The 27,825-nt window shown below is 46.3% G+C and overlaps 1 protein-coding gene across 1 annotated transcript in view; it reads left to right on the top strand.

The window, feature by feature from the left end:
- The first annotated feature begins 3,870 nt into the window (after positions 1-3,870).
- Positions 3,871-27,825, top strand: part of DRG2 (developmentally regulated GTP binding protein 2) — a 322,437-nt gene continuing 298,482 nt past the window's right edge. The window contains exon 1 of the mRNA XM_069645707.1: positions 3,871-4,232. Coding sequence (XP_069501808.1) covers positions 4,169-4,232 — 64 coding nt within the window. The 5' untranslated portion in view covers positions 3,871-4,168. The remainder of the gene's footprint in view (positions 4,233-27,825) is intronic.

The raw sequence follows: 27,825 nt of genomic DNA, 5'->3' as shown, positions 1-27,825 counted from the left end.
CTGGCATGAATGCCGAGTGTGCAATGCTTTCTTGGGGCCTTGCTGTTAAGCGCCAGCTCACTGTCAGTCATTCTCAAGAATATAGTGCCCAGCTCACTATAGCAGAGAGATACTGCCCAATGCGAGACATTCTCACATTCTGGTTTGGTGGCATTCCTGGTCCACGTTTCTCTCCTCTCTGCCCACTTTTAAAACCCAGTCTTTCTGGGATCCTCTTGTCTTTCAACGCCATGGGTGTTCAGCATCCCCTAACTGATATATTCTACTTCAACACTCTCGGACATATGACGCCTCTCTTCTTTTGAGCTTCTCAGCTTCCTTTGCCCATTCAACTCTTTCGGCGCATTTCAGGTATTTTCACCAATCAAGTAGAGTGTAACTTGGCCCAACCCACTATCGCCTGGGGAAGGATGAAGCAGTACAGAAGATCCCTTTGCCAACTAACATTAAGGAATTGTGGGCATTCTTGGCTTGTGGAATACTAGCCTCACTCCATCCCTTGATTTCCCAATCATTGCTGGAACTCTGACCAACCGAGAGCATGACACCCTAATGACCTAAGATGGATGGACATGAGGTAGATGAGAAGCTGAATAGCTCACTATGCCATCCACCCCTGATCATTATGCCTGACGTCTTCTAGCCTATATTAGTCAGAAATTGTCTCCCACACAAACAAAAATATGCAACTATTATATCTGTGTGCTTGGCTAATATATGGGCACAAGCACTGGTGTCTGCAGGAGATAGCATTCCCAAGCATTAGGTGTCCGGAAGCCCTGAATTAACTTTGAGGAGGTCTTTGGGTATGTAACGTCCAGGCATGCTGCCCCACAGTAGCCAAGGCCTTTAGCACCCCTCATGGCAAGGCCTACATTATGAAAAAAGGGAATCATTGTGGATACTGACCGTGGTTTCCCCACTTCTCATTGTGGCCATGGCAACATAGGTGTGGTGTGAGATGCAGGGCCATCTTAACGCAGCTTGCACTGTGGTGTGTATGGCCTTCCCACGAAGTAATTTCAGCAGGGGGGGGGCGCCAACTCATCCACAGAAGAAAGAGCTGGGTTGTGGGGGAGGAGGGCGAGAGAGTGGAGCGAGTAAGCAGCCTCTCAGGAGAGGGTAAGACAGTGCTCGGGTCCAGAAACCGAGGACCTTCTGCTTGGCTCGGCAGGGTGGCAGATTTGTGAGCTAACAACAGGTAATAGTACCCAGAATTGCTCGCAAATCCGACTTCCAGGATTGGCTGAGGCAATCTGAACATTCTAATAATGCCACGCAATGTTAGTCACATCTCAGTATGGAATGCACACATTTCAATGTTGAGTCTTCATATCCCATGACAAATGCAGGCACAGTATGTGTTTTTCAGATGAAATCATAAGATGTTCATCATAGAATGTACCAGCAATGTCTTTTAAACAGGATTAGAGTGTTACTTATTTATATGCGCCTGACATTTTAGAGTGTTGCTCTAGTATTTATTTAGATACCACGGAGTGTCACCAAGACAAACGAGGCAAACATCCTGTTGCTAGTACAAATGCAGCTAGCATCCTTGAGTGTCAACCTCTCACACTGGGTTAGACACCGTAGAATGACGCAAATTGACAGTGTATGCAAAACATGCATTGTTACAATTGTGTTACAAGAAGAGATGCTGCCAGCCTATACGCAGTGTCTGATGGTTGCATGTGGAGCTTAGAGCATCTCTACTGTCTGTGGTAGGCGAATGGGGCAGCCTTACATTTGTGTCAAGACATTTGTTTGGTTGTTGCTCACTTTTTCCCCCTCTAATGTACATAGCATCTTCGAATGCTTCTTACCGATTTATTCCACCAGGTGGGAATCTCCTCTCAATGCTTACCACTCCCAACTTCCAATTAGTCCCAGGCTCAATTCTCCCGCCCTTCTCAGTTTGATTACAAGGTATAATCATAATCCTGAACGTTAGATCATGGATGCACCGAGCCTGCATGATTGATGCTAGAGGCAATGTTGTGGTGCATGAGAACCTAGGCATTTAGCCCAAATAACGGTTGCCTGAATGAGAGGATGAACTGGTGTAGCACCCAACAATCTTATAATGTAGAAAGATGAATAAAGTAAACCTACTCTTTGTAACCTGGCTCCATTGTTATCTTTGGCCCTCATTCAGGGTCGGACTAGATCGGTAAGTCCTCATTGCACCAAACCAGACACGGTCACGGTATGGGCTAAGTGCTCCATGGCTACCACCATGCTCATAATGAGGGCCTTTATGTTCATCAAAGAAGGAAGCAGCAACAAAAAAACCGGTGTCGCAAAAAGGAAAATCCATAAAGGGGCAGCAACTACGTTCAGGTAAAGACAGCAATACAATCCAGAGGAGGGGAGCAGAAACAAAAAGCTACGCAGGAACAATTCAAAAATCTACATTTCTGAGACACTGATTTTTACTCCAGGGCTTCCAACTCCCAATCTAGAATGCCACACAAACATAACTGCGACAGACGGGGGTGGAGAACTGAGGCACGATTCCCCATTTCTCCCCCTCATTTTCCTTCTGTTGCCACATTTCTCCCCCTCATTTTCCTTCTGCTGCCACAGGTTATCACCAGCATGCAGAGAGGGGCGGGATGGGGAAGAAGGGTAGTGGTCTCAAAAGCCACCACCCAGCTTTAAACAGGCATGCCTCACAAGACAGAAAGGAGGGGGGTTTATCATTGGGAAGCGGCGGGGCAAGAGCCATATATCTCTGCGTCATTGCAACAGAGGGCTGGACGCCCTAGCTATGCCTGATAAACCAGCAGAACATCTACCGCCAAAAACTGCTAGCTGTTCCATTAAACAAAAGGAGAGGATGGAGCCAACATTTATTTTGCTTGTGCACTCTAGCCCGCCATGCCTCATCTATGCTTCTCCACAAAACGCTATTATCTGGACAGCAAGAAGTTGAGCGCAAGGCCCACTTCCACAACAACCACTTCTCCCACAAACACCCCTGAAGCATCACTAATCAGAATGTAGCAGTGTTAGTGCAAACATAGTATGGAATGGTCTAAAGGGTATTGTGCATGCATGCCAATAGCCGCTACTCTCCTCCAGAGCTGCACTCGTATGGGCGCACTCCGGCCAGAGCTGCACTTCTATAGGCTCCCCATTCACTCCATTCCTGCGGTTCTATTGCAGATCCAGACCAAGGCACTTACCTTCCTCTATCCAGACCCACGCCTGGACGACCCCTCCGTGCCTACCTCCAGACTCACACGGAGGCGCCCCCTCCATACACCTACTGTCCCTCCCTCCCGAACCACACCCAGACGCCTACCTGCGCATTCCTCCAGACCCACATTCCTAATTACCCCATCCCTTCGTCCAAACCCATGTCCAGATGGTCCTATCTGACCCCAGTAAAATTACCTCACCCTACCCACCTATTTGCTAGCCCACATACACCCTGATTCCCATTCAGCCCGGTTAATCAGAATCAGATTCCCTTCTAAATTACTTACTGACTGATCACGTGCTCCATTAGTATGCTTGATCTGTTTATATTAACCAGGTCATTCGTTGCCTCACCCACTGTTCTTTTCTGACCATTCTCTCCCCATCGGCCCTCCATAGCTATATATAAACAGCGAACTGAAGAGCAGAATACTCAAATATGATCTTCAGTCGATTCCACATGTGTTCTCTGGTGCCCAGCGCACGGCTCCGCCTTTTCTGGAACTTTCCCGTTCTCGGATTGTTTATAAACCTCATGCGCAGAAGAGATTTGACAAGCGGACTGAAGACTTGGGTGGCTACTAGGCAAGGAACTTAACGTGCTCAAAGTCACGTGAAGGGGGTGGGGGAGGGGGGCGTTGCAAGGGCCAATTTCTCGGATAGAAAATAAGGCACTAGACACGCCTGCCCATTCGGAACACGAATGCTATCCAATGAGACCTTGTTTCCGCCGGAATTCTTAGCGTGTGGACCAGCAGAATGAAGACTTGTGTTTGGGGAGTGGGAACTGTTTCCGTCCGGAGCACTTAGTATGTGACACTACGAAGCAGAGCACATTGACCGCTGGTTTCCGGTTCTTTTGACGGCTCAGTGGATCCTCTTTGCATCTGCTTGCCGCAAAGGCAGCAAGTAGAGGCGGCCTTCCTGTCACATAGGCCCGGCCTCCCACACCAACGCCACCATGGGGATCCTAGAAAAGATTTCCGAGATCGAGAAGGAGATTGCGCGGACCCAAAAGAACAAGGGTACGCGAACGTGACAGCCACGTAATATAAAGATGAGTGTGTGTTATAAACGTCGACTTGTAGATGAGGTGCTGTGGGGTTGTGGTGTAAAGTAGTAAAAGGAATAAAAAAAATGTCACTACTTAAAACGATGCAGAGCGTGTTAGAACATGATAGAAGAAAAGTGGGTAATGCTATGGCTGTCAACTTTTGATTACCGAGAAGGAGGTATACATTCCCACACCGAGAGAAGTGAGTTAGGCATATCTATTACCAGGCTCAAACCAGACGTTTTACAGCACATTTAGCAGCAGTAATTGGAAAAAACCAATAGGATTTATAGGCAAGTCTAACATCTCAGCAACAGTCGCCTAAAATACTGAGCTGTCTTTGCAAAAGTCTGCTTTAGGATTCTTTCATCAACGCCCCTACACAGTTTTGACCTGTCCCTCTCTGCCACAATAAAGGCTGAGGTGACAATGAGGCATTCTTCTCATTTTTAAGTGAGTACCACTTGCTAATTTTGCAAGATGCATGCTAACATTTCACTAAGTCTGAAGCAGCAGGAAAGGAATCAAAATTCCTGCAAGACCCAACTGATTTAGAAGAGCATGTCACATAATGTTTTTTTTCTTGTTAATGTTAAAGGTTATTTGTACCGTGCACTATCACCACCGGAGTGGTCCCCTGGCGCTCTGGCAGCTCTGAAAGAGGGAGAGGGGGGGTGAGTTAGTTGGAATAAGCTGGAAAAGTGCAAGAGAGGAGTGATTTGCTGTTGACAGCCTCAGCCAGGTGGGTCAGTTGGCTGGGCTTGGGGTGTTTTACGGTCGGTAGTCGTTGTGTGCTGTTGTGCAAGTCTATGTGTGGTGTGTTTTGTTGTTGCAGTGTAGTGAAGTTTGTGCGGATTGCTGCGTTTTAGGCTTGTGGTTGTGTTTGGTTAGAGTTTGAGAGGTGTGTGCAGAGGGATGAAATTGTTAGTGGATTGGTTAGTTGGCCTTTTTGTCCTAGGTGTGATGCTTGCTATCATTCACTATTCCATCTGAGTGTGTGGCGCTTGCTAATTTTACAATTCTGTCTAGATGTGAGGAAGGCTAGTGATTATGATTCCATTTGGGTGTTGCACTTGTCATCATTCACAGTTTCATCTAAGTGTGGTACATGGTAACATTCGTATAAGCACTGTGCGTGTCCTTCAGTGCAGTCTTGTTAACATATTTTGGCTTTGTAAATGTTTCAGGCATTTGCCAGGGAGTGCTATTAGATGCCCAGGTACTTGCACCATTATTGCACCTGCTACTCTTAATACCACTACAGACAGCAGTGCCTACCTCCAGAGGGCTTTTGCGATGCCGACACAAAAGCCCAAACTATTGGCATTGCCAATGCCTGTTTCCATCATCATGACTGACATAAGTGTTACCGTACATACCCTATACGTGCTTACGAGCAATATGCAAAACTGTCACGTCCACCAGGGTTCACACTGATGCAGGGAACAACCCGCAGTCACTAGCAACCCAACAGAATCTCAATCACTCACACGCTCACACACGACTCCACAGGCAAAGGCAACAGTTCCCTACCAGTACGCTTGGTACTTCAGGCGTTTATCGACCCTCTCTCCTCTGGCAACTGAAATGGAGGTACCCTTTCCTCTGGCGCCGCCATCGGCGCAATCGCCACGGCAAAACGGACTAGGTGTCACGTGACCAGCAGCCAGTATCGCGTGACTCTCTTGCACGTCAACCGTGGCTTCCTGGACCTGTCATGTGACTGCTGTTTTGTATAAAGCCTGCTGAGAACTCGGAAACGGTGCTTCTCAGCTGCTTATTCAAGTACTGCGTGGCGCTTTGGATTCTACCGGTAATTTTGGAACTTACGACTACGGATTGCTTCTTTTGGATTTGTTTCTGGACTCTGCCCCTGAATCGTTACGTAGCCTTGGACCTTTGGATTGCTTTTCCCCTATTTTTGATCCGGACTTTGCTTATGGTTTTCCCTACGGATTCTGCTTCAACGGATACCACGTGGATTGACTCCTGTTGATTCTGGTGTGTGTGTTTCTATGGTTCGCCACTCGATTGGGTCCTACCAGACTGCAACATAACCCGGTCCATTGGTTATCATTTAAGACCCCTTTCACGTCTCCTATCTGGTGCCAAGTCCCCTTTACACCTTCGTTGCCAGTTCATACACAACCTTAGGTAAGCAGTGTTTACATCACCTGTATATCCAGTTTGTTTCTTTTGCACTGCTTGATTACTTGCCTATTGCCTTGCAGCGTTCAAGGGGTCTCTTTGGCAGTTCCCGGTTCCACCTCGACGACCTACCACTCGCCCGTGGCCGCAAAGACTCCACAGGCAGTGTTTACATTCTGCCTGTGGGGGACTTGGGGACGGAAGTATCATAAAATCTGCACGACCATCAAGGTTACAGAACAGACTGAGAAGCCTCTTGGTCATCCAGATTATGGATCCCTCTGCTGGGGACCCTGTGACCGCTCTAATGCAGGCGGTTGCGGCTCTTATGACCGACATGGCCGCAGCCACAGCCGCGATTCATCATCGTCTGGACACTCTGCAAAGTGCACACCACCCGTTACCCGCAGATGCGGAATTAGGTGACCCTGATCCCCAAGTCCTGCCACCACCCACGCCTCCCACAACACCTACCCCAGTATTCCTTTCGACCTCATTCCCACTTGCGGCTCCTGAGTGATACCAGGGTGACCCCGGAAATATCGCACTTTCATTAACCAGTGCAAGCTACACTTCTTATATAAACCCCAGGCGTTCCCCGATTCAGTGACCAAGGCTGCCTTTCTTCTCTCCCATTTATCTGGTGTGGCGGCGACCTGGGCAAACCCGTTCATGGAAAATAATCATCCTGCTTTGTATGATTTCGATCTCTTAGTCACAGAGATGGCAAAGATGTTCGACACCAAGTATAAGGCCCAATCACGGGATCTAGAACTGCTGGACCTTACGCAAGGTAAACAATCACTGATTGAATACATTACCCACTTCAATCAACTTTCCGCAGAAACCTCATGGCCCGAAGAAAAAAAGGCGGTAGTGTTTTACAGAGGTCTTAGTAATGCAATGAAAGACGCATTGTCTGTGGTACCATCCCTTCCCTCTGTCTTTTCGGACCTAGTTGAGCTAACCCTTCAGGTGGACGCCCGTAAGACTGAGCGCAGGATCGAGGCTGGTCATTTCAATCATTCCTCTCTAAGCCTGACACCTGCAACCACTACTTCAGAACCCATGCAGATAGGCGGGATTCGGAGTCCCATAACTCGGGTCGAACGAAAACGCAGGAGGACGGATAACGCCTGTTTTTACTGCGGAATAAATGGGCATTATGTGAAAGAGTGTCCCCGCCGACCTAAGAATAAAACTACAGGTTTTCAGAAGGCTCGCCCTTTACATCGGGGGTACGGACGAGCACTTCAACAACCCCCGTTGAACCGACTTTTGGTCCCATTAGACCCATAGTAGTTCAAGCACTGTTAAAACCCACCAAGGAAATCACCCATCCTGTACATTTAGTGATTGACTCCGGAGCCTCTGGGTGCTTCATTGACATCTCACTAGCACAACAGCTCAATCTACCATTGATTAAGAAGACCCATCCAGAACCCGTGCAAGCGGTGGATGGGACCAATCTTGCTTCCGGTCCAATCATTCACCAAACCGCACCATTAGAAGTAATAATCCAAGATATCCACAAAGAAACCATGTCCTTTGACCTCATTACTACTCCACAGTTTGGTATAATATTGGGGATCACCTGGTTGAGGCAACACAACCCTTTAATCAATTGGGGAACAGGACAGGTGGTGTTCGAATCGGACATTTGCCAACATTTCTGTTTATCGGAACCCGATTCGACCACCTCTCCCGCCAGTCTCCTCGGCGCTATGGCCGCTTCCCATATCATTGACAGTGCACCTGACGTCCCTACAGCACACACCGTGGGGGCAGTGTTAACCAGCATTCCCATCGAATATCACGAATACCTAAAGGTCTTCGATAAAGCCACATCCGAAGGTTTACCACCACACAGACCTTATGATTGCCCCATAGATTTGGTACCGAATGCTATGATTCCAAAGGGTAGGGTTTATTCCTTGTCACAATCCGAGGAGAAGGTACTGAAGGAGTACATCCAGCAAGCACTAAAGTTAGGTCATATCAGACCCTCTTGTTCCCCTGCTGCTAGCCCTATCTTCTTTGTACCTAAAAGAGAGGGGGATTTACGCCCTTTTGTCGATTTATAGATGATTGAATAACATTACGATTAAGAACAGATATCCGATTCCACTCATCTCCACGCTGCTGGACGGGTTGTCACGGGCTACCATCTTCACCAAACTAGATCTGCGGGGGGCTTACAACCTGATCCGTATACGTCAGGGAGACGAGTGGAAGACGCCATTCTGTTCCCGACAGGGTTTATTCGAATACCTGGTAATGCCCTTTGGGCTTTGTAACGCCCCTGCGACGTTCCAGCGCTTTGTCAACGAAATATTCACAGATATCCTTGATGTCTATGTAGTGATCTGTTTGGATGACATCCTGATCTTTTCGTCATCTCTGGAGGAGCATATCCTCCATGTCAAGGAAGTGTTGTCCCGCCTAAAAAGTAATCATCTGTTTGCCAAACCCGAAAAATGCACCTTTCATACCAATGAGGTGGATTTTCTGGGCTTCCACATAACACCTGGGGGCCTGTCCATGAACCGGTCTAAGGTCCGTGCGATCACTGAATGGCCCGTCCCATCTACCCTAAAACAGCTTCAAACCTTTCTTGGTTTTGCCAACTTTTACCGGCGATTTATTGCCGGTTTTTCATCAATCGTATCCCCGCTTACAGCCCTGACTAGTCCCCTTGTTCCGTTTTCTTGGTCGCATGAACAACAACATGCCTTTGAAACACTGAAAGCCAGGTTCACCACGGCCCCAGTCCTGCAACACCCTAACCCGGACCTCCCGTTTATCCTAGAAGCCGATGCATCCTCCTTTGCCATGGGGGCCGTTCTGTCTCAGCCTTGCCCAACCACCGGTCGTCTGCATCCGGTGGCATACCATTCACGAAAATGGACATCAGCAGAGACCCATTACACGGTCACTGAGAAAGAATTACTAGCCATCAAGTACGCACTTCAAATATGGCGACACCATCTTATGGGGGCTAAGCATCAGACCGTGGTCTACACCGACCACAAGAACCTACAGGATCTGGCCAGCCTAAAATGTTCAAACAGTAGACAGGTCCGTTGGCACTTGTTCTTTGCCGCCTACGATTTCGTGGTGAAGCACAGACTTGGCATCACCCATGGTAAAGCGGATGCTCTCTCTCGCTCGCCTGGGGGGGATTCCCTGTCTCAGTTTCCTGATACCATACTAGACACGGGCCATGTCATTTGTGTGTGTACCCCGTCCCCTCCCATGATCTCCATCATTAAACAATGGGTTTCCGATCACCCGAATGCTTTGACAGAATAGGATGTGGTACTTCAGGCGGGTTTGCCTTTCATCCAGGGGAAACTGTTTCTCCCCTCTTGTAAGGTATGAAACCGGGCGCTTGCATGGTCCCATGACGCCGCCATCAATGGTCACCCGGGACAACATTGCACCCTAGAACTATTGCAACGTTGGTGTTGGTGGCCGTCAATGAAGTGTGACGTCGAACACTATGTAAATACATGTTCAATATGTGCACAAAGCAAATCGCGTAGGGGCTGCCTGTTAAGCTTACTCCATCCTTTGCCTATTCCTCCCAAGCCCTGGCACACAGTTACGATGGACCTCATCACAGATCTGCCCCGCAGACGAGGTTATGATACAATCTGGGTTGTAGTTGATTCCTTTACAAAAATGGCCCGTTTTATACCCTGTACCGGGATACCGTCGGCTCCAACCCTAGCCCGGTTGTTTTTCGAGTACGTTTTCTGTCTTTTTGCCTACCGCAGGTTATAATCTCAGACCGCGGTACACAATTCACGTCCCGGTTTTGGCAGGCACTTACTAAACTCCTGGGTATTGATTCACACTACTCCTCAGCTTACCACCCAGAGAGTGATGGTCAGACCGAAAGAGTAAACCAGGTGCTCGAACAATATTTACGATGCTTGACCCTCCAATATCAAGACTCCTGGCTTCGTTTACTCCATCTTGCAGAATTTGCCTACAACAATTCACAGCATTCGTCTACTGGCTTTTCCCCATTCTACTCATTGTACGGCCAACATCCACGTACATTGCCTCTTCCCGATTTTGCCTCCGCAACCCCTGCTGCCAACGCCTGTGCCCGGGATCTAGTTACCGTACATGCCCAGACCCTTGTCCATTTGCGTGAGGCACAGTCAGCAATGAAAACCAAGGCTGACAACAAACGGTCGGAAGCCCCTAGTTACTGTGTGGGCGACCGTGTCTGGCTGTCGACACGTCATCTTCGTATTCCCGGCTGTCGCAAACTATTTCCTCATTTTGTTGGCCCTTACCGGGTCGCCAAGGTTCTAAACCCCGTGGCTTATCGCCTCTCTATTCCTCCCTCCTGGCGCATCCACCCTGTTTTCCATACTTCCTTACTCGAGCCTTGCCCTGCTCCTACCCGTCTCCTTGTACCGCCTGCCCCTGTCTCTGTGTCTTCCCCGGATGTCTACGAGATCAGTGCTATTCTGGGTTCCCGTTTGCACAGGGGTAGGCTCGTGTATCTAGTGGATTGGTTAGGTTGCGGTCCTGAGGATCGCTCCTGGGTCTCTTCCTGTGATGTCCATGCCCCTCTGCTGGTTTTCCGTTTTCATAGGGACAATCCCTCCAGCCCACAGGGTTGTGGGCCTTTGAGGGGGGGCTCTGTCACGTCCACCAGGGTTCACACTGATGCAGGGAACAACCCGCAGTCACTCGCAACCCAACAGAATCTCAATCACTCACACGCTCACACACGACTCCACAGGCAAAGGCAACAGTTCCCTACCAGTATGCTTGGTACTTCAGGCTTTTATCGACCCTCTCTCCTCTGGCAACTGAAATGGAGTTACCCTTTCCTCTGGCGCCGCCATCGGCGCAATCGCCACGGCAAAACGGACTAGGTGTGACGTGACCAGCAGCCAGTATCGCGTGACTCTCTTGCACGTCGACCGTGGCTTCCTGGACCTGTCATGTGACTGCTGTTTTGTATAAAGCCCGCTGAGAACTCGGAAACGGTGCTTCTCAGCTGCTTATTCAAGTACTGCGTGGCGCTTTGGATTCTACCGGTAATTTTGGAACTTACGACTACGGATTGCTTCTTTTGGATTTGTTTCTGGACTCTGCCCCTGAATTGTTACGTCGCCTTGGACCTTTGGATTGCTTTTCCCCTATTTTTTATCCAGACTTTGCTTATGGTTTTCCCTACGGATTCTGCTTCAACGGATACCACGTGGATTGACTCCTGTTGATTCTGGTGTGTGTGTTTCTATGGTTCGCCACTCGATTGGGTCCTACCAGACTGCAACATAACCCGGTCCATTGGTTATCATTTAAGACCCCTTTCACGTCTCCTATCTGGTGCCAAGTCCCCTTTACGCCTTCGTTGCCAGTTCATACACATCCTTAGGTAAGCAGTGTTTATATCACTGGTATATCCAGTTTGTTTCTTTTGCACTGCTTGATTACTTGCCTATTGCCTTGCAGCGTTCAAGGGGTCTCTTTGGCAGTTCCCGGTTCCACCTCGACGACCTACCACTCACCAGTGGTCGCAGAAGACTCCACAGGCAGTGTTTACATTCTGCCTGTGGGGGACTTTGGGACGGAGGTATCATATAATCTGCACGACCATCAAGGTTACAGAACAAAAACGCACTCCCCTTGCCCTCTCCATGCACGTTGTGAGACTTATTTTTCTCTGCATGGAAACACCAATTTGTTTCTCTATTAATTATAAAACTCAGGACCGATATATCACCAGAAACGTGCACAAAAGCGACGCCCCATCTCGAAACAGTATGCAATAGATTGCAGCTATTTGAATTGATAAAAGTAATTTATAATGTCTGTCTGTACACAAGTGTTTCAGCTTCTTGTGTCTACCGCAATCAGCAACACCACGGTTCCTGGATGTCGACATGGACTTTCCTTGCATCTGGGGTCCAGCACACTCTTGAGGTGGCTCAGGCTTTGTCAATCCTGCTTCCTGGGAGTCCATTGGATCTTCCTGGAGCTCTGGTCCAGTTTAAAAGCAACACACAGAAACTGGTGTTCCTATCCCTGGTGTCGGGGTTCCAGCAGCAACTCTGTGGAATTTCAACCATCTCCAAGACGGATGTCCAGGAGGCTTACTTTGGAGTTGATTGGTCTCACCAACTCAAAGGGCGAATTTGTCCTTGCAGGGGCTTCTTTATCGATGCAAAATTGGAGGTTTAGCACAGCAGCAGGGCTTCACCGGGCAAACCAACGGTCCAGGAGTTGCAGCAGGTGTCCTCTTCAAGTTCTTCTTTGGATTCCTTCGTCCAGTGGTCGACTCTGCCTTCCAAGTCAAAAGCCTCGCCTTTTATGCAGGTTTCTCCCATTCATTCCAGATGATCCACCCCCTCCCAAGGCCATTGTTCAAGGAGAACGGTACATGTGCCCCCCCCCGTGTACTTAGTGGGGTGTGAAATTGAGGGAGGGAGTGGGCTCTTGCCAAGGTGTATGGCAAAACTGCGGGTCATGGTCTAAAGGAGTGGGAGGTGGTTTAGGGGAGGCCTGCCTTCCGCTAACAATACATCATTAGACCCCCTCCCCCTCCCCACACGTTTTTTGGGTTACTCCACATTCTCAAGCGGTCCTGTTTGTATATTGTAAAGAAAGCTCACTATGAAAATAAATTTCTGTCTGTAAATAATGTTCTCTCAGTATGTAAAGACCTCACTCAGTGAGTAAATCATCCTCTTGCTGTAAATATAATTATCCCTGTCTGGTATCAGGGCCCACTATAAATGGTCCTTCTTAAGTGGTCATCTAGGGTTTCAGCCCCCTGCTGGCTGCTTTCCTTCCTTTTTTCTGCTGCGCATCGGCCACTACACTTGTCTCTTGTAATCGTTTGTCTGCTCCCTCCATTGCTTTATTCAAGATGTTAAAAAATATATATTTTCAATTAGTTTTGCATAACAAGAAATGTCAACTAATAAACACATGGCTCTTCTCCCCCTGCCCCCGCCAGATGTAGTCCATTCCTTTCCCCCTTTGATTTTCCGATTGAATTCATAGGATATCCAGTATTCTTATCCTGTGTGTGCACCATTGTGCCATGTAGTCACTTTGCAGATAGGACAGAACCGGGCCCCACTCCACCTTAAATTTCTCTTGGTCTCCTTGAATTTTGTACGTTACCCATTCGCCTTATTCAAGATTTTGCCACAGAAAGAAGGTTGAGCCTAGTGGTATAAGTTCATTTTCTAGGGAGGCATCAGTTTTCAGAAACTAAAGGCTGCGCCACTTTACAAGTGTTTTTGACGGTCAAAGACAGACTCCTTTAAAATATGTTAACTTATCACATACATGCTTTACCCTGCTTTCTGCTCTTTGGTGTGGGGCAGAGATTAATGAAGTTCAAGGTGGGACTCCTGCAAGGCATACATTTGTTTTCAAAAATTGATTAGCAGAGTTTGCTAATTAAAATGTTTTTGATTAGCAAACAGACCCATTTAATTAGAAATGTTGTACTAATATTGTTAATGTTACCGGAAGTTATTTGTACCCAAGACATGAAATGAGCAACAATACAGCAGTTTTGCTTACCGCTGAAATAAGACATTTGTGAGAGGATTTAGGCCTTGCAAATTCTTTAAACTTCAGCTAGACCTGCAGGTCGGCTAACTTAGTTTACCTATTCAACCTAAGAGAAATGCACTCAACCCATGGCAATGGAGGACAACAAATTTAAAATGTGATTTCTGTAAAATGGTGCATGTCACTACAAACCCACTTTGTTTGGCACACTGCTGCCTCCCAGCAGCCATCCATGCACAGTGACACTTTTTTATTTGACATTTACTCCTACCCTCATTTTCGCCCCAGTCTCCCAAGAAGCAGTACAAAATACCATAGCCAAACTTAAAGCATCAAACTACAAAGGAGACAACTTCACAGCACATATAGTTAAACTTTGTGCTCCTACCCTCACCCCTATAATCACCACTTTTGTGAATTCTTCCTTCATTTCTAATCTGGTCCCAGCTAGTATCAAAGAAGCGTGGGTCACACCACTACTAAAAAAGCCCTCGCTAGATCCACTAGCCCCTACCAATTACCAGCCCATAACTACCGTCCCCTTCCTACTCAAAATCATCGACAAACTAGCATACAACCAAATACAAACCCACCTTGAACAAAATAACCTACTAGGGGCTAGACGATCCGGGTTCAGGCCCAACCGTAGTACTGAGATGGCTCTCTTGGACTTGAAAAGCCAATTAGATACTATCAGAGATACAGGAAAAATGCCTACATTATTGCTGCTGGACTTATCAGCAGCATTCGACCTGGTAGACCATGACAAACTCTGTAACTCTAAAAAAAAATACTTTAATTTCTCAAATAACGCCACACTCTGGATCAAATCCTTTTTAACTGATTGAACTTCTAGCGTTGCCATTGGAAATGACGCAGCTGACCCCATAGCGGTTCCCCTAGGAGTTCGCCAGGGATCATGCCTTACCCCCACCCTCTACAACGCCTATACTAAACTCCTATTCTCAGCTCTAGACGATATGGGTGTCATCTACACAAATTTTGCAGATGACACCCAGATCCTCATACCCATCATGGTGGACTACACCCAAGATACCCAAACCATCAATAAAGTCTATGGTATCATTCAAGATTGGATGGCATTAAAAAGCCTCTGTCTCAATGATGAGAAAACTGAGGTTCTCATTGTGGGCTCACAAAAAGGAATAAGCACCCTCCATCCAGACTACTCGCCAACCTCACTATGCATAAACATAAAACGGCTCTCTCCTCCTCAACAGCATATACAGCTAAACTAATCGCACTCAGTCGCCAATTCCTTACGCCTACAAACTGCATCACTTTGGCTAGAGCGCTGAATTTAACAAAACTTGACTACTGCAACGTCCTTCTTTTAGGAACCTCCAAAACAAATATCAACAAGGTACAACTACTGCAGAACAAAGCCCTAAGAGCGGCTCTAGGTTTAAAGACATCGGAGCAAATGTCCAACATTAGGCGAGAAAATCACTGGCTGCCTATCGAAGCCAGAATAATTTTCAAAATACTGTGTTGTTCATAAATGCATCACAAACCAAGCCCCTAGCTACCTCAACAACACTATCAAGAAAAGAACCTCTTGCAGGACCCTTGGATCCAATAACTTGGCTCTTTTGGAAATACCGCAATACAAATATAATAGAGCAGGAGGAAGTAGCTTCAAAGTCCTAGCCCCAACTTATTGGAATGCATTACCACTTAGTATTAAAAATGAGGACACTTTATTAGGTTTCAAAAAAGCACTGAAAACCTGGTTGTTCAACAAATACTAAATTCAGCGATTCCCAATCAACCAGGACACCAGAGTGTCCTTGACTTATCTAACTGCAACTTTAAATGATGGTCCTATTTCCTATATGTATGCCCCAGTGGCCTAACTTGTCTGCAACAAGAGTTATAAAATGAACTTCTATCACTGTTTTGATTGATATGTAACATTGTATAAGAAATCTTATAAGCTGTCTGTAACTTCGCTGTGATACCTGTGGGTTTGGGCGAGTAACAAATGTAATAAATAAATACTGCAAACATCGCTTGTAAATGCTACTCGCCTTTCATAAAATCTAATCGACTGTGTGAGTGGCCGAAACGACTTTGCGAGCCATAGATGAGTGTATGTAAAATGTAAAAGTTTAGCTGCATCAGTGGACACAGATATGATAAAGCTCTGAAAATAGTTTCGGCAGCTGTCTCCTGCAGATATAATACAATCGTAAAGCAAAGCAAGCTCTAGAAGCCAACTACAGTGTTTAGTATTGCAGTAGATCGGTAGATGTACAGCCTGGTTGGAACTATTGATTGCTACTTTGCATATGCATTTAGTTCGCTTTGTGTATTTATTATGTAAGAGACGAAGCAGAGTGGATTGCGTAGCTGGCAGAGCACTGGCCAAACTAGGTGGAATATTGTAGTTTGTGGTCATCTCATTATTAGGGTACCTGGTATAAAGCAACAGGGTGATAGTATAGGATGCCAAGGAGTATGGGTTCAGTCATGGGTTTCAGCACCAGTTGCAAGATGTATGCAACCTGCAGGTTACAGAACTAGGTTTGCCATCAAAAGCATTTGATCATGTGATAATGTACATTTTCCAATGTTCACTAGTCAACAAGATGCATCTTCCCCCAACAACATGAAATATAGTTTACACTATGAAATTAAGATACACTAACATAATCTTTACTGTAAAACATGGAGATGATGCAGGGTTTTACAGTATCAATACTGCAATTATGTATTTTTTAACTTGTATTTTAGGAATGAATTGCATGACTGTCTTTTTAAAAGATATAAAGTTGACACATACTTGTCTTTGCCAGACAATATATAAAAAAAAGCTTAATAAAAGAATCACCCCGATTTAATCTCGTTTGCAATTACCGGAGAAAAAAAATTCATGCCTAGCCTTTGGCAGTGGAGGAGGGGATTACTGCTGCACTTTCCCTCAATTAGAGCTTGAAGTGAACAGGGAAAAGAGGATGAAGAGAGCACCGATGGCAAGTGACGAATGCAGGGCGAGCTGTGCTTTCATTGAAGAGGGCAACTTAAATAGCTAACTTTGCTACACAAGTGTTCGTTTGATAAGAAAACATACAGAATTGCATAGCAAATTGCTATGTGACACTGCTTATGTTATGCCTTTGTCATGTTATGCACCCTCAATAATAAACCAAATGAAATCACCCACTGGGGGTTGACTTGGGAAACATCTCCATTTTGATCTATGCACCACACGTTTGCTTTAGCCGGGTTGAGTGGGAGGCACCAAACCTAATTTTGTTGGAAAGGTGCTTCACACATCTTCAACAGGCCCTAAAATCGCCTTCGAGAAAGGGGAGGGAGACAAATGGCACCAGCATAAGCTATGACTTTTTTCTGTGAGCTGTGGGATGAGTCAAGCTTTCAACCCTTCGGAGTTCATATTGCACTCTAGCCGAGCTACTCATTTCTTTTTGAGAGGACACCCTCACAGTAACATGTTTGCAAACTGCGAGTCATGCATATGATCGTTTATTTATATAATGATATGATCGTTTATTTATATAGCCCCTATACACAATGTGCTTCAAAGCGCTTCAAGGCAAGGGAGGGAACAAGGGAAAATACAACCACATTCTTACAGGCCGTGAACAGTAAGAATGTGAAATTAACTATCGTACTCGGCCTGACTACATTTCAGATAGTGCAAGAGCTAAGACATCGATAAGGAAGGGAGGGGGAGAGTGGGAAGGAAATGGCAACAGACAGGCAACTACCGTACTAGGCCTGACAACATTTCTGGTAGAGCCGGAGAAAAACAAAAGGTGAGGGAGAGGGGTGCAGAAAGGGAGGGGAGGAGCAAAACAAGCAACTATCATACTAGGCCTGACGACATTTCAGATAGTGCTGGAGGGATGGCGGGGATGGTGCATACTTATTTGAACAGCCACAGCCTTTGAGGTTAAGGCGTTGGCTATCCTGCCTGAGCAGAAAACATTGTGGCTATCCTGCCTGAGCAGAAAACATCTTCTGGTTTCTCTGCACATGTCTCTTTCACAGTTTGTTCTGTTAAACTAGTGCAAGCCTCCTGTGTGTGCTTTCAGGATCTTTACTCGTTCTCATGAAAAGGGGTGCTGTGTGCTTAATTCATAGCGAACTGAGGGAGCCCTGGGAGTGCCCTGGCTTGGGATAGCTTTTGGAGACTTCTGGGGCTCTGCCCTGGCCCACTTATAGCCCTGGGAACTGTATATCTTTTGCAGCAAGCCAAATGAGACGCCTTCCTACGGATTTATTTCACCCAAGATGAATGCTTCCTAAAAAACAAGTGTTTTTAAAGCTTTCTTAAATGCAGGTGGTTTACAATAAGTCCATCCATTTCAGAGTTTGTGGCCTACCTACCTGCCTGACACTCCACCAGCCTTTTTCTTCCCCTGAGCTCTTAAATATGGTGCAACAAAGGCAACTTTTTTTTTTTTATTTCCGATAAACCACAATTATTGGCTTTGGCCTTTGTCAATGTTAAACTACAACAAATTAAACAGATAGTGAGGCTTTTTGTAAATATTTTTTTTTTTTAGTACAATACCATTTTTAAATGTTTTTTTTACATGGCAAAACCAGTCAAAAGTAAATGAACAAGGAGGAAAAAAGTGTTTAAAACCTTCATACTTACTACATAAACTAAACTGCAAGCAAAATAAATCATCCAAGAAAGAAAAAGATAAAGAAGTGCATAAGAACATTCATGAATACATAATCAAGAGTACATCAAATAAGTATAAAAAACAGTTAAATCAGTTTTAAGAGTAGGAGCTAATTATTAATAAAATCGCAAAATGGTCCATGGTGTTCATAGAAAAATTAAATGAAATTCTCAATTCTCTGCCACATTTTAGTAAGATGATGGGTTTCCCACTATGTATTCAATCCAACCTGTGCTCGAGTCCCAATATCTGTTGTTAATAGCACTTGCTGACAGTGCAGTACTTCTCCATTTAACCAAAGCGTTGCAGGATAACAATAAATGCCTAACTGTTTCTACAGCGCCATCCCCACAGAGTCTACAAGTCCGCAACTTTCATGGAAAACCCTGCCGTGCCCCTAGGACTTCTATTGTATTTTAACCAAATTAAATTTAATGCGTATGTACTTGTGAATGATCCAATTGTCAGGATATAAATACAGTGTAGGATTCTGGACTAGTTGAATTCAGGTAACAGTAGATCTAGTCAGTAGTTGCAGTTTTCGTGGAAAGATTCACCGAAGATTTTTGAAGGGTGACATCATAATTCTGAGATGCCAAATTAGCAATACACTTGATGTTGATATTCAAAAGGGGTAATACCAATACATTAGATCTGCGTACAATTTTTGGACAGTCAAGGCTGAGCCACCCGTTAATAGACTGAGTTAACGGAAAATTCTGGTGTAGCAATGACCTGTGAGGAACCAAGATAATTTTAAGGATAAGATTAAGTCTGTCAGCTTGGATGGAACTAGCAATAGTTGGCAGTCAAAATAAGTGCACATATTCAATTGAGACAGACAATGGCAGACAAAGACGGCTTTTTAAGCACTATATATGCCGATAAGCCCAGATTTTGCAGCCATAAAGCGAGCAAATCTTGGTTTTATATAGCTGTATCAAGGAAGCAGATGTGTACCCAATGTTATCTTTGGCAAATCTTTTTTATGGCCCCTGTTATTTGCTGCTTTTTCATTTCAAGCTGTGACACATAGATTATTCCATGTTAAATGCTCAACAAAGGTAATTCCCAAATAATTATAAAACGCTACTTGCTCAACCTTGTCATCGCCAATATTCAGAAAACATCTTTTACTGGGCCTTGTTGCTACAGGACAGAATACCATAATTGTTGTATTCTTAATGATGGTAAGATCATCAGATTGTAGCTGGAAGCACCGTGGAGTGGAATTAAGCAAAATGAAATCAGCGTATGGCAACCACGAGACCCTAAGTTTTCCTAATCTAAGAGTATTACAATTGGGTCTCACAAGAGTAACGGAGTGATCGGCTAGATGAAGATTAAAAGACTGCATTCCTGTTTCAATCCAGCCCTAGTTTTATACAAGGGAGTAGTTTTACCAGAGTTGGAAGTTCTTATTCTAACGTTAAAATGATTATCACCCTCTATTGAAATACTAAGAAATCTCAGCGCGATGCCCCAGTGAGTGTCTGCCACAGCCTCTCCCTTCAAATGGTATTGAAGGCCACACTAAAGTCAATAAATGAGGAGTATGTTAACTGCTGACACGTAGTCCAGTCATTTAAATTGTACTAGCACCTTTTTATAAAACCCGTCTGATAGATGGTGAGAAAAACCTGAGGGTTTTTCTCCTTCCCACTCCTGGGGGATCTTCCAAACAGGTGGCCAGGGGAGGGCCATCACTTTTGGATCCTGACCCTGGGGGCAGTCTAGCGAGGGAGGATCACCTGGGAGGAGGGTTCCTTGGGATTGGGGAGGGATTATTCGAGGGTGAGACATGGTATCCCCCTTTTTAAATAACCCCCTGCCCGATCTCCCCTCAGCCTACTGTCAGCCAGATCCCTGGTTCCCCAGAGCCCTCGAGGCCTCTCCTGTCTTAATAACATCACAGTGATCCACCTACACTAAAGAGAACATTTCTCTTCCTATGAATGTCCCTCTAATGAGGCCAGGTGAAATCGGGCACTTTATTACGATCACAAACACCTGAATCCAATAGTGAACCGAACTAAGTATGAAAGGTGGAACGCAGATTCACAAGCAGAGCATGGAAATCCAAGAAGGCGAGTTTGAGCAGGAGAGCAGGCGAGATGGCGAACAGCTGAGCAGAGGCTATTGAGAACCAGGCTTGAGAGAACAGGATGCCGAGATGCTACAAGGCTCAAACTGAAACAGGAGAAAGCGTGGTGAGGGAGCTGTGTCTCCAAGAAGCCGAAAGGGTTTGTAAAAGGAAGCAGAGAAGCTAGTTATTCTCTCCCAACAGTGTGCCAATGGTTGCTCCTTTCCCTGGGACAGCAACCGCCCAGGAAGGTCTGAGGGGCAGGAGGGGAGAGACCCTGACCACAGATAAAAGCATTGTGAAGGACATGTTAAAGTACAACCAGTGAGTTTAAGCTGATGAGAGAGCCCTGTTTGTAAATACTCAAATGATAACCAAGTTGCAAACAAGGTTACACGTAAGAAGCGAGACACGTTGAAAGAAAGTTTCGATTGTACTGAACTGTGGTGAAACAAAGTAACAAAATTGGTCCTGTGCAATACTGCATTGTCGAGTCGCTGTGAAATGTGAAAGTTAAACAAAGCATCGCTAAAGTGAAAAGCGAGTTGCATAAAGTTAATTGAAGTGAAAGCCGATGGGAAAGGCTACGAAAGAGAATATTGAGTGAAACCAGATCCTGAGGGGAATTTGATGAAACCTAACTGAGAGAATAAATGAATGGACAAGAAAGTGGAACTTGTGATGCTAGGAGGCATGCTTAAGGGAAGACTAACAGAATATGAGGCATACGCTAACCAGAATGCAACATTGTTGGAGTGGTCAGGCATATGGATGAGTAAAGCTATGCCCTTTGGACAGTCTTCGACATAAACCGCATGATGAAAGCAGGAAGATTGGGGAAGGGAACCCAGTGTGTCAAGATGATGAAATGTTGTGAAATATTAAAGATCCAAAAGTAATAAGTCATTGAATCGGGTGAGGCAAGCCTGAGAAAGAGAACACTGTTAAAGCAGAACTGTTATGCTAGAAAGTATTAAATTGGGCAAGGGAAGCCTGAGCGACAGAATATTGTTAATTCACAACTGTGTTATACCAGAGAGCATTAAACAGGCAAGGGAAGCCTGAGAGAAATACATGAACTGTGTCTGATAAGAAAACTATTGAACTGCCTTTTTGTGAACTTTTTGGAACACTGAACTTTTGGAGATCCTGAGTGACTTTAGCTTAAGGAAGGAAGTTGAGAAGAAGCTCCATGGTTATCCTGACATTCTTTTGAGACATGACAGACTGACTTTTGGACTATTCTTTCTTCATTATTTTAATGTTCGAGACTACTCCTGTTTAGAAATGGGGCAGGTTTAGCCTTCTTCAAACCCCATTTCTATAACTAAAGGTTTTCAAAATGTATATCCTTGTGTCTGTCTCTACCTCTGAGCACCATGCCTTTCTCACAGTGGGTATCAGATTAGCTTCTTCAGCCCATGTTGTTAATTCCAAATGAAGGACACTTGCAAGCATTTTTTCTGGTGCATCAAGCATTGCCAGCAACTTATAGCTTTTGGGTCGGATTTAGAACTTTTTTTTTATAAATAGGTAATATATTGCTTCTGCACCAGCTCGTAGGTACCAAGCTCGTCATACTTATAGCGCTGAAAAGACTAGAGGGATTACTCCTCCAATTTGGGTCAGTTTTGTTCAAGTCATTAGAGGTGCCGTTGTGGCCCGGGAACTCTTAAGTGATTGTAAAATATTAGTTGGGTTGTTCAATGCTAAAGTATAGCCCCAATGTGCTGCACTCAGATCAACTGTAAATGTGACAGCGGCTGTTCTACCCAATGTACTATTAATGAGCTCTCCCCAGCTATCAGAGATCACATTACAGCTCATCGTTGAAAGGCTAGCATGGGATCTCACTATCCGCCAGAAGCAGCGGTGGCCCACTGGGTGAACTGTGTTTGCTAAGGCCTGCTACTTCTCTTTCCTCTTCTGATATCCGTGATGCTTCAACCAGGCTGTATATAAACACTTATGTCTCTTGACCAGTCCTGCAACTGCAGAATGATCAGTTGTACAGTTTAACAATAGTGAAATGTCTCTTCTGAACATCCTCTTTTCGGCAAATATAATTGTTTTTCTTTTCCAAATGGAACTTTATTTGCTTTAATCTTGTAACAGCCATACAAGGAATCAAAAGTAGGAAGCACCAACATATATGAACTGCAGTCAAGCGCAATCTCTCGTTCTTGTTTGGCAACGACCTCAGAAATCCACGTCAACTAAGTGGGGAGTCTACATGTTGAGACACTCAAAGATTAGGCCGACATCAGATGGCGCCCAAGGTATGACCACGGAAGTACAACAGAGTGGGGCCAGGTCTTCAGGAGAGTTGTATTGTGTATGGACTTCCTGATAGAATCGCAGTTAGGGAACAGCATGGCAAAACATGGTAGTGACCGTTTAACCAGCTAATCTATTTTACGTAGTAACATTTTTTTTAAAATACCATAAAATAACAACAATACCAATTAGGGAGAACATTTCTTCACAGCACAAAGCCCTTCATCCTCCATCACTGTCAGATGGCATTCCAGCGGGAATGGATTTCAGCAACTTCTCTGCCTCCCACAACAGATGGTCCTTCCCTTTCCAAGGTTTCTGTGTGATTTCATCGACACCTGTTTTTACGACTGGTGTTTTTCCGCAGAATTTTTGGCAATTCTTTTTTTCAAATGTGTTTATTTTGGGAGGGGGATGGGGAGAGGGTCTTTTACCTCTAATATATATATATATTTTTTAATTCCCCAACCAACCCTTCATATGCCTTTTCCCACCGCCCAAACATTTTGAAATTCCACTGAAAAACACCTGCCGTAAAAACGGGTGTCGATGAAAGGACGTTGTACCCTTTCCAAGATACCCTGCACTTCTCTGGTTGGAGCAAACCCGCAATTAACCCAAGGTCCGAAAAGCTTTCTTCATGGCGTTCAGGGTCCTTCTTCTCTTTTCAGTGGCCGGTGAAAGATCCGGAAAAATATTAAATCTGTGGCCCTAAAATTCCAATCTTTTCTTAATCGCTGCCGTATCAGGAGCATTAGGCCCACCCCAGGCATCAACTTAGCTTTGGGCTGTAGATGTTTTGAGCCTGAAGCATTTGTCGACATATATGGGCTCTTCCACGACCTCCAGGCCAAGTAGTCCCAGGAACCAGGTAGAGGCAAAGTCTATCTGGTCATCCCCTTCTACTCCCGCTGACAGCCCAATAATCCAAAACTGTGAATTTGGAGTGCATTATCCAGGAATTCGAACCTATTGTCTGTTGCCCTGCTGCCCTTTACCACCAGCTCGACCTCATGACCGAGTTAGCGCACACTGTTTGTCTAGCTCGCCGTTCTTTAATTCCAGTGTAGAGATCCACATTTCAAGTTGTGCCACTTTCTCTGTAAGTTTGTCAAGTTCGCCTTCCACATGGGAGCTGGATTGCTCTATCTGACCCAATGCAGCCATGATGGGGTCCTGGGGTGCAGGCCTTTCCTAACTACGCTGCCCACCACAGGGCGAAAAAGAAGTCGGCATCATCAGCACATTTTATTTTCTGCTGCCATTTTGAATCCCTTATTTGGATGCAAGCCCTCTCCTCGGATTTTCAAATGGGTCAAGTCCTCACCCCAACCACCTTGAGGACTTGCGACTACCAGGAGCCACGCAAGGCATGAGGCACCAACTGCCGTCTCCCCAAATTACATTGTAGTGCACTGGCTAGCCCCTTCCATGTCCACATGAGCCCCCTCCTCCAGAGGATCTTTAGTGGGTATACCACTGCATATAACCCGCCTTCATGTCCCCGCTGCACTGCTGTCTGACATGGGAGCTCCCCCTGCACACCCACGCTCCCTATGCTTCCTGGTAATAGTCACATAGCGCTGGACTCCTGCCCGTAGTCCCCAGCAATGCTGAGCTGGGAAGCTCCAGCAGCAGCGAGTGTAGCGAGGGGTCCAAACCTCATCAATAGTCCCCAGAGGACTATTCGCAATAGCCTCTCTGCAGTATCCACTCCTCCTCTGACACGCACCTGCGGTGCACACATGCTAATCGCGCCGCCTCAACCTTCCGTCACCACAACCCCCTGCGCCACTGCTCGAATCAGCACTTCTGGGAAAGCAATCGTTCCGCGCTCCGTCACTGCCTGCGAACCCGATAATAATGCACTCATTTCTAGGGACGCCATTTTTTTTAGAAATGGGGCACAGTGAGATTTAATTTGCCAAGGATCACACACTTTAAGCACTGAGGCCGGGTTTTTAACCCTCTCTGCAATTGGCCACCTACTTTCCGAGCTCCGATTGGTAGTCACATTTACATTTCTGCTTTCATGAACTTTAGTAATACTGTGTTAAAAGTTTACTTGAACAGTACATGGATCACACACGATTCTAAACTTCTGGAAACGTACTAAGCCAAAACATATTGCACGTTCTGAATACTCACAAGGTATAGTAGGTTTGTCCCCTCCCTCTTCCCCCAACTGCTCTTAATTATTGTGTTGTAATGTATTTCTCACCCTCGCTCCCTCCCTGCACTGTGGGTGCTTTTTAAATGGTGTATACGTATTGTATAAGTGCCTAACACGCAAACTATAAGTACATTGTAATTTTATTTTTCATATCCTGAGCAGAGGACAAGTCCCAGAATGCACCACTGTACTTTAGGCACACAATTGTGATAAGCTCAACTGCTTATAGCCAGGCTTCAAAATGTGATCTATCCATTGGCGAGTGATAATTGACTCGTGGTAAGATATGGTGTGCATAAGGGGGAAATGAGGGAGGAATGGCTTAATACTGCCTGGCTACTAGCTTGCAACTTGAAATATTTACACCTAAATTGTTTATCGCAAACCTCCATCTTGTTGTGCGTGATGTTTAGAAAATGAGCATATACATGTAAAAGCAAACCTTTTTCTGTATCAAGTGCTTGTCCGGGTTGAGGAGGGCATGGAGAGCCACAGATTCACATCTCTAACTATGATCCGTCCCCCGGACTAATTGTTTGACTGCTACTGGTTCAAAGGCCATCCACAATCCCTGCAGTCATGAAAGTGAGTTTGGCTGACCTCCAAAATTAACCTGAGGTGTCTTCAGTGATTTTCACCTCCTTCATCCTCGCCTTAACTAACTTCATTCCTTTCACTGCATTTGTTACTCTCATTTGTGTTTAGCCTTACTTGGGAACCATCCGCATTGCATTGTTTGCTGCCTCCATTTTCAAATCCTATTTCGGTGTTTTTAGCATTACATCCACGTCCACTCTTCCTCGTCCCAGCACTTAAAAATGAGGTGTCCCACCTCCATACAGGAATCCTCTTTCTACTTCTAATTTCCTTAGGCCCCGCCCCCTCCCACCTCCGAGCATTACAGCTTCCCATCCCCAAGACCCAACAGGGGGGATTTGTTGTTGTTTCCCGCCGCCTCAACGGTCTCCTGCGTAGCAGGGACCTGCTCGGTTTGGCAGGAGTTTTCCTTGGGAGGGTGGGTGGGGGGGGGTCTGTGCTCAGCAGGGCCCCCGTTGAGTATGGGCGGGATGTCCGGTCCCTCTTACCGCCGCCGGCATAGCCCCCTGTCGGGGGCGGGGTCTCTAGGCCATCGCAGAGCAGCTCGCTCTCCAGGTCGCACGGGCTGGGTGGTCTCACCCCAGGTGGAGGACCTGGTCTGTGCTGACTTGATAGTGTGCACCTGGCATCCCGGGCAGGGTTTGTGTTTGCCTAGCGACCTGTCCTTCCTGCTGTTGCTGGTATATTTGTGTGCAGAGGCCTCTGGTTCTACTGCCTTCATCTGCTGTGGCTGCTCCTCTATACTTGCGGACCTCAGCTTCTGGTTGTTGGTGCTGACGCCATGGGTAAGTGCTCTTCCAAGTCTCGCCATGTGGAGCCTTGCTCTCCTTCGCCTTCCTTTTCCTCTTCTTCCTGTTCCCTTCCCCCTCCTAAGAGGCAGAAGGTGTGTAGGGTGCCAGAGGACCGGCTCCTGCATGTTTTATAGGAGAGCCCTACAGGAGGAGGGGATTCAGCCTCATCGTAGAAGGAAGCTGTCCCCTTCCCCTTCCTCTTGCTCGGATGCCTCATCCTGCAGCCTGGGCAATTCCCCCGAGGTCGACTGATGGGGCAAATACCTGGACAAGGAGGCCACGGCGGATGTTCTTCAGTTGTCCCATATGGGGTTTTTGGACTCTGTGCCCCCGCCTACTCTGGCTGGAGGCGTTCAACCCACTCCACCCCAGTTTAAGTGCACTCTCAAGAAGGGTCTCCTGCTTCTCTTTGAAATGAAGACTGAGATTTTGAGGGAGTGGGTTGATCCGGACAAGTCAGCTGTCCCTAGTTTCCTTGCCAAGCTGTATCCCTTGCAGGGGGAGGAGATGGCCCTGCCGCAGGTGGTTCTGGTGGATGACATCATTCCCAGTCTGGTGGGAAGGTCGTCCTTTGCCTCAGACGATTCTCTTCGGGACCCCACAGATCGTAAAGTGGATGCCTACTTGAGGAAGGCTTATTGAAGGGCTCATTTGGCTTTGAGGACTGCCACCTATGCCTCATACAGTCTGAAGTCCGCCCTGAAGGCGGCATGGGAGTGCTCAGATCCTGCTCCCCTTCTACAGGCCATCAAGTCTCGGTGGAGATTTTGTCTGACTTTAGCGTATGATGGTTTGAAGGCTGCTGCCATGTTCATGGGTTCCATAGTGGGGCGTTGACGGCACGTTCTTACCAGGGATTGGCAGGATGACGCCTGACAGTCTATTGCCGTGAAAATTCTCTTTGAAGGACAATGCTGTTTGGGGATTCCCTGGAGGACAAGGTCCATAGGGTCTTCAAGGCGGACAGTCATGCTGGCCAGCTGCATCGGACGTCTGTCGTCTTTGCAGGGGTTCTACTGGGCTGGCAGCCCCTCCCGAGCGGCCTCGCTCCCACCTTAGGGGTCGGCCTGTACCTGGGCGGAAGTGGTGCCCGGGACCCCACCCCAACCCCCCTCGCCAGCAGAAGTCCTGATGCCTGGCCTGGCCTGTCAGGGGCCACCTGATGTTCTTTTGGAAGCAATGGTCCTAGCTCTCGGGGGATGCCTGGGTCAATCGGCTGGTGAGATGGGGGTACAAGTTGGAATTGGTCTCCC

The sequence above is a fragment of the Ambystoma mexicanum genome, chromosome 2p, assembly GCF_040938575.1.
Source record: "Ambystoma mexicanum isolate Mex_15411 chromosome 2p, UKY_AmexF1_1, whole genome shotgun sequence".
Taxonomy (NCBI): Eukaryota; Metazoa; Chordata; class Amphibia; order Caudata; family Ambystomatidae; genus Ambystoma; species Ambystoma mexicanum.
Note: the sequence above shows the minus strand (reverse complement) of the source record. Positions and strands in the feature narration are given on the sequence as shown.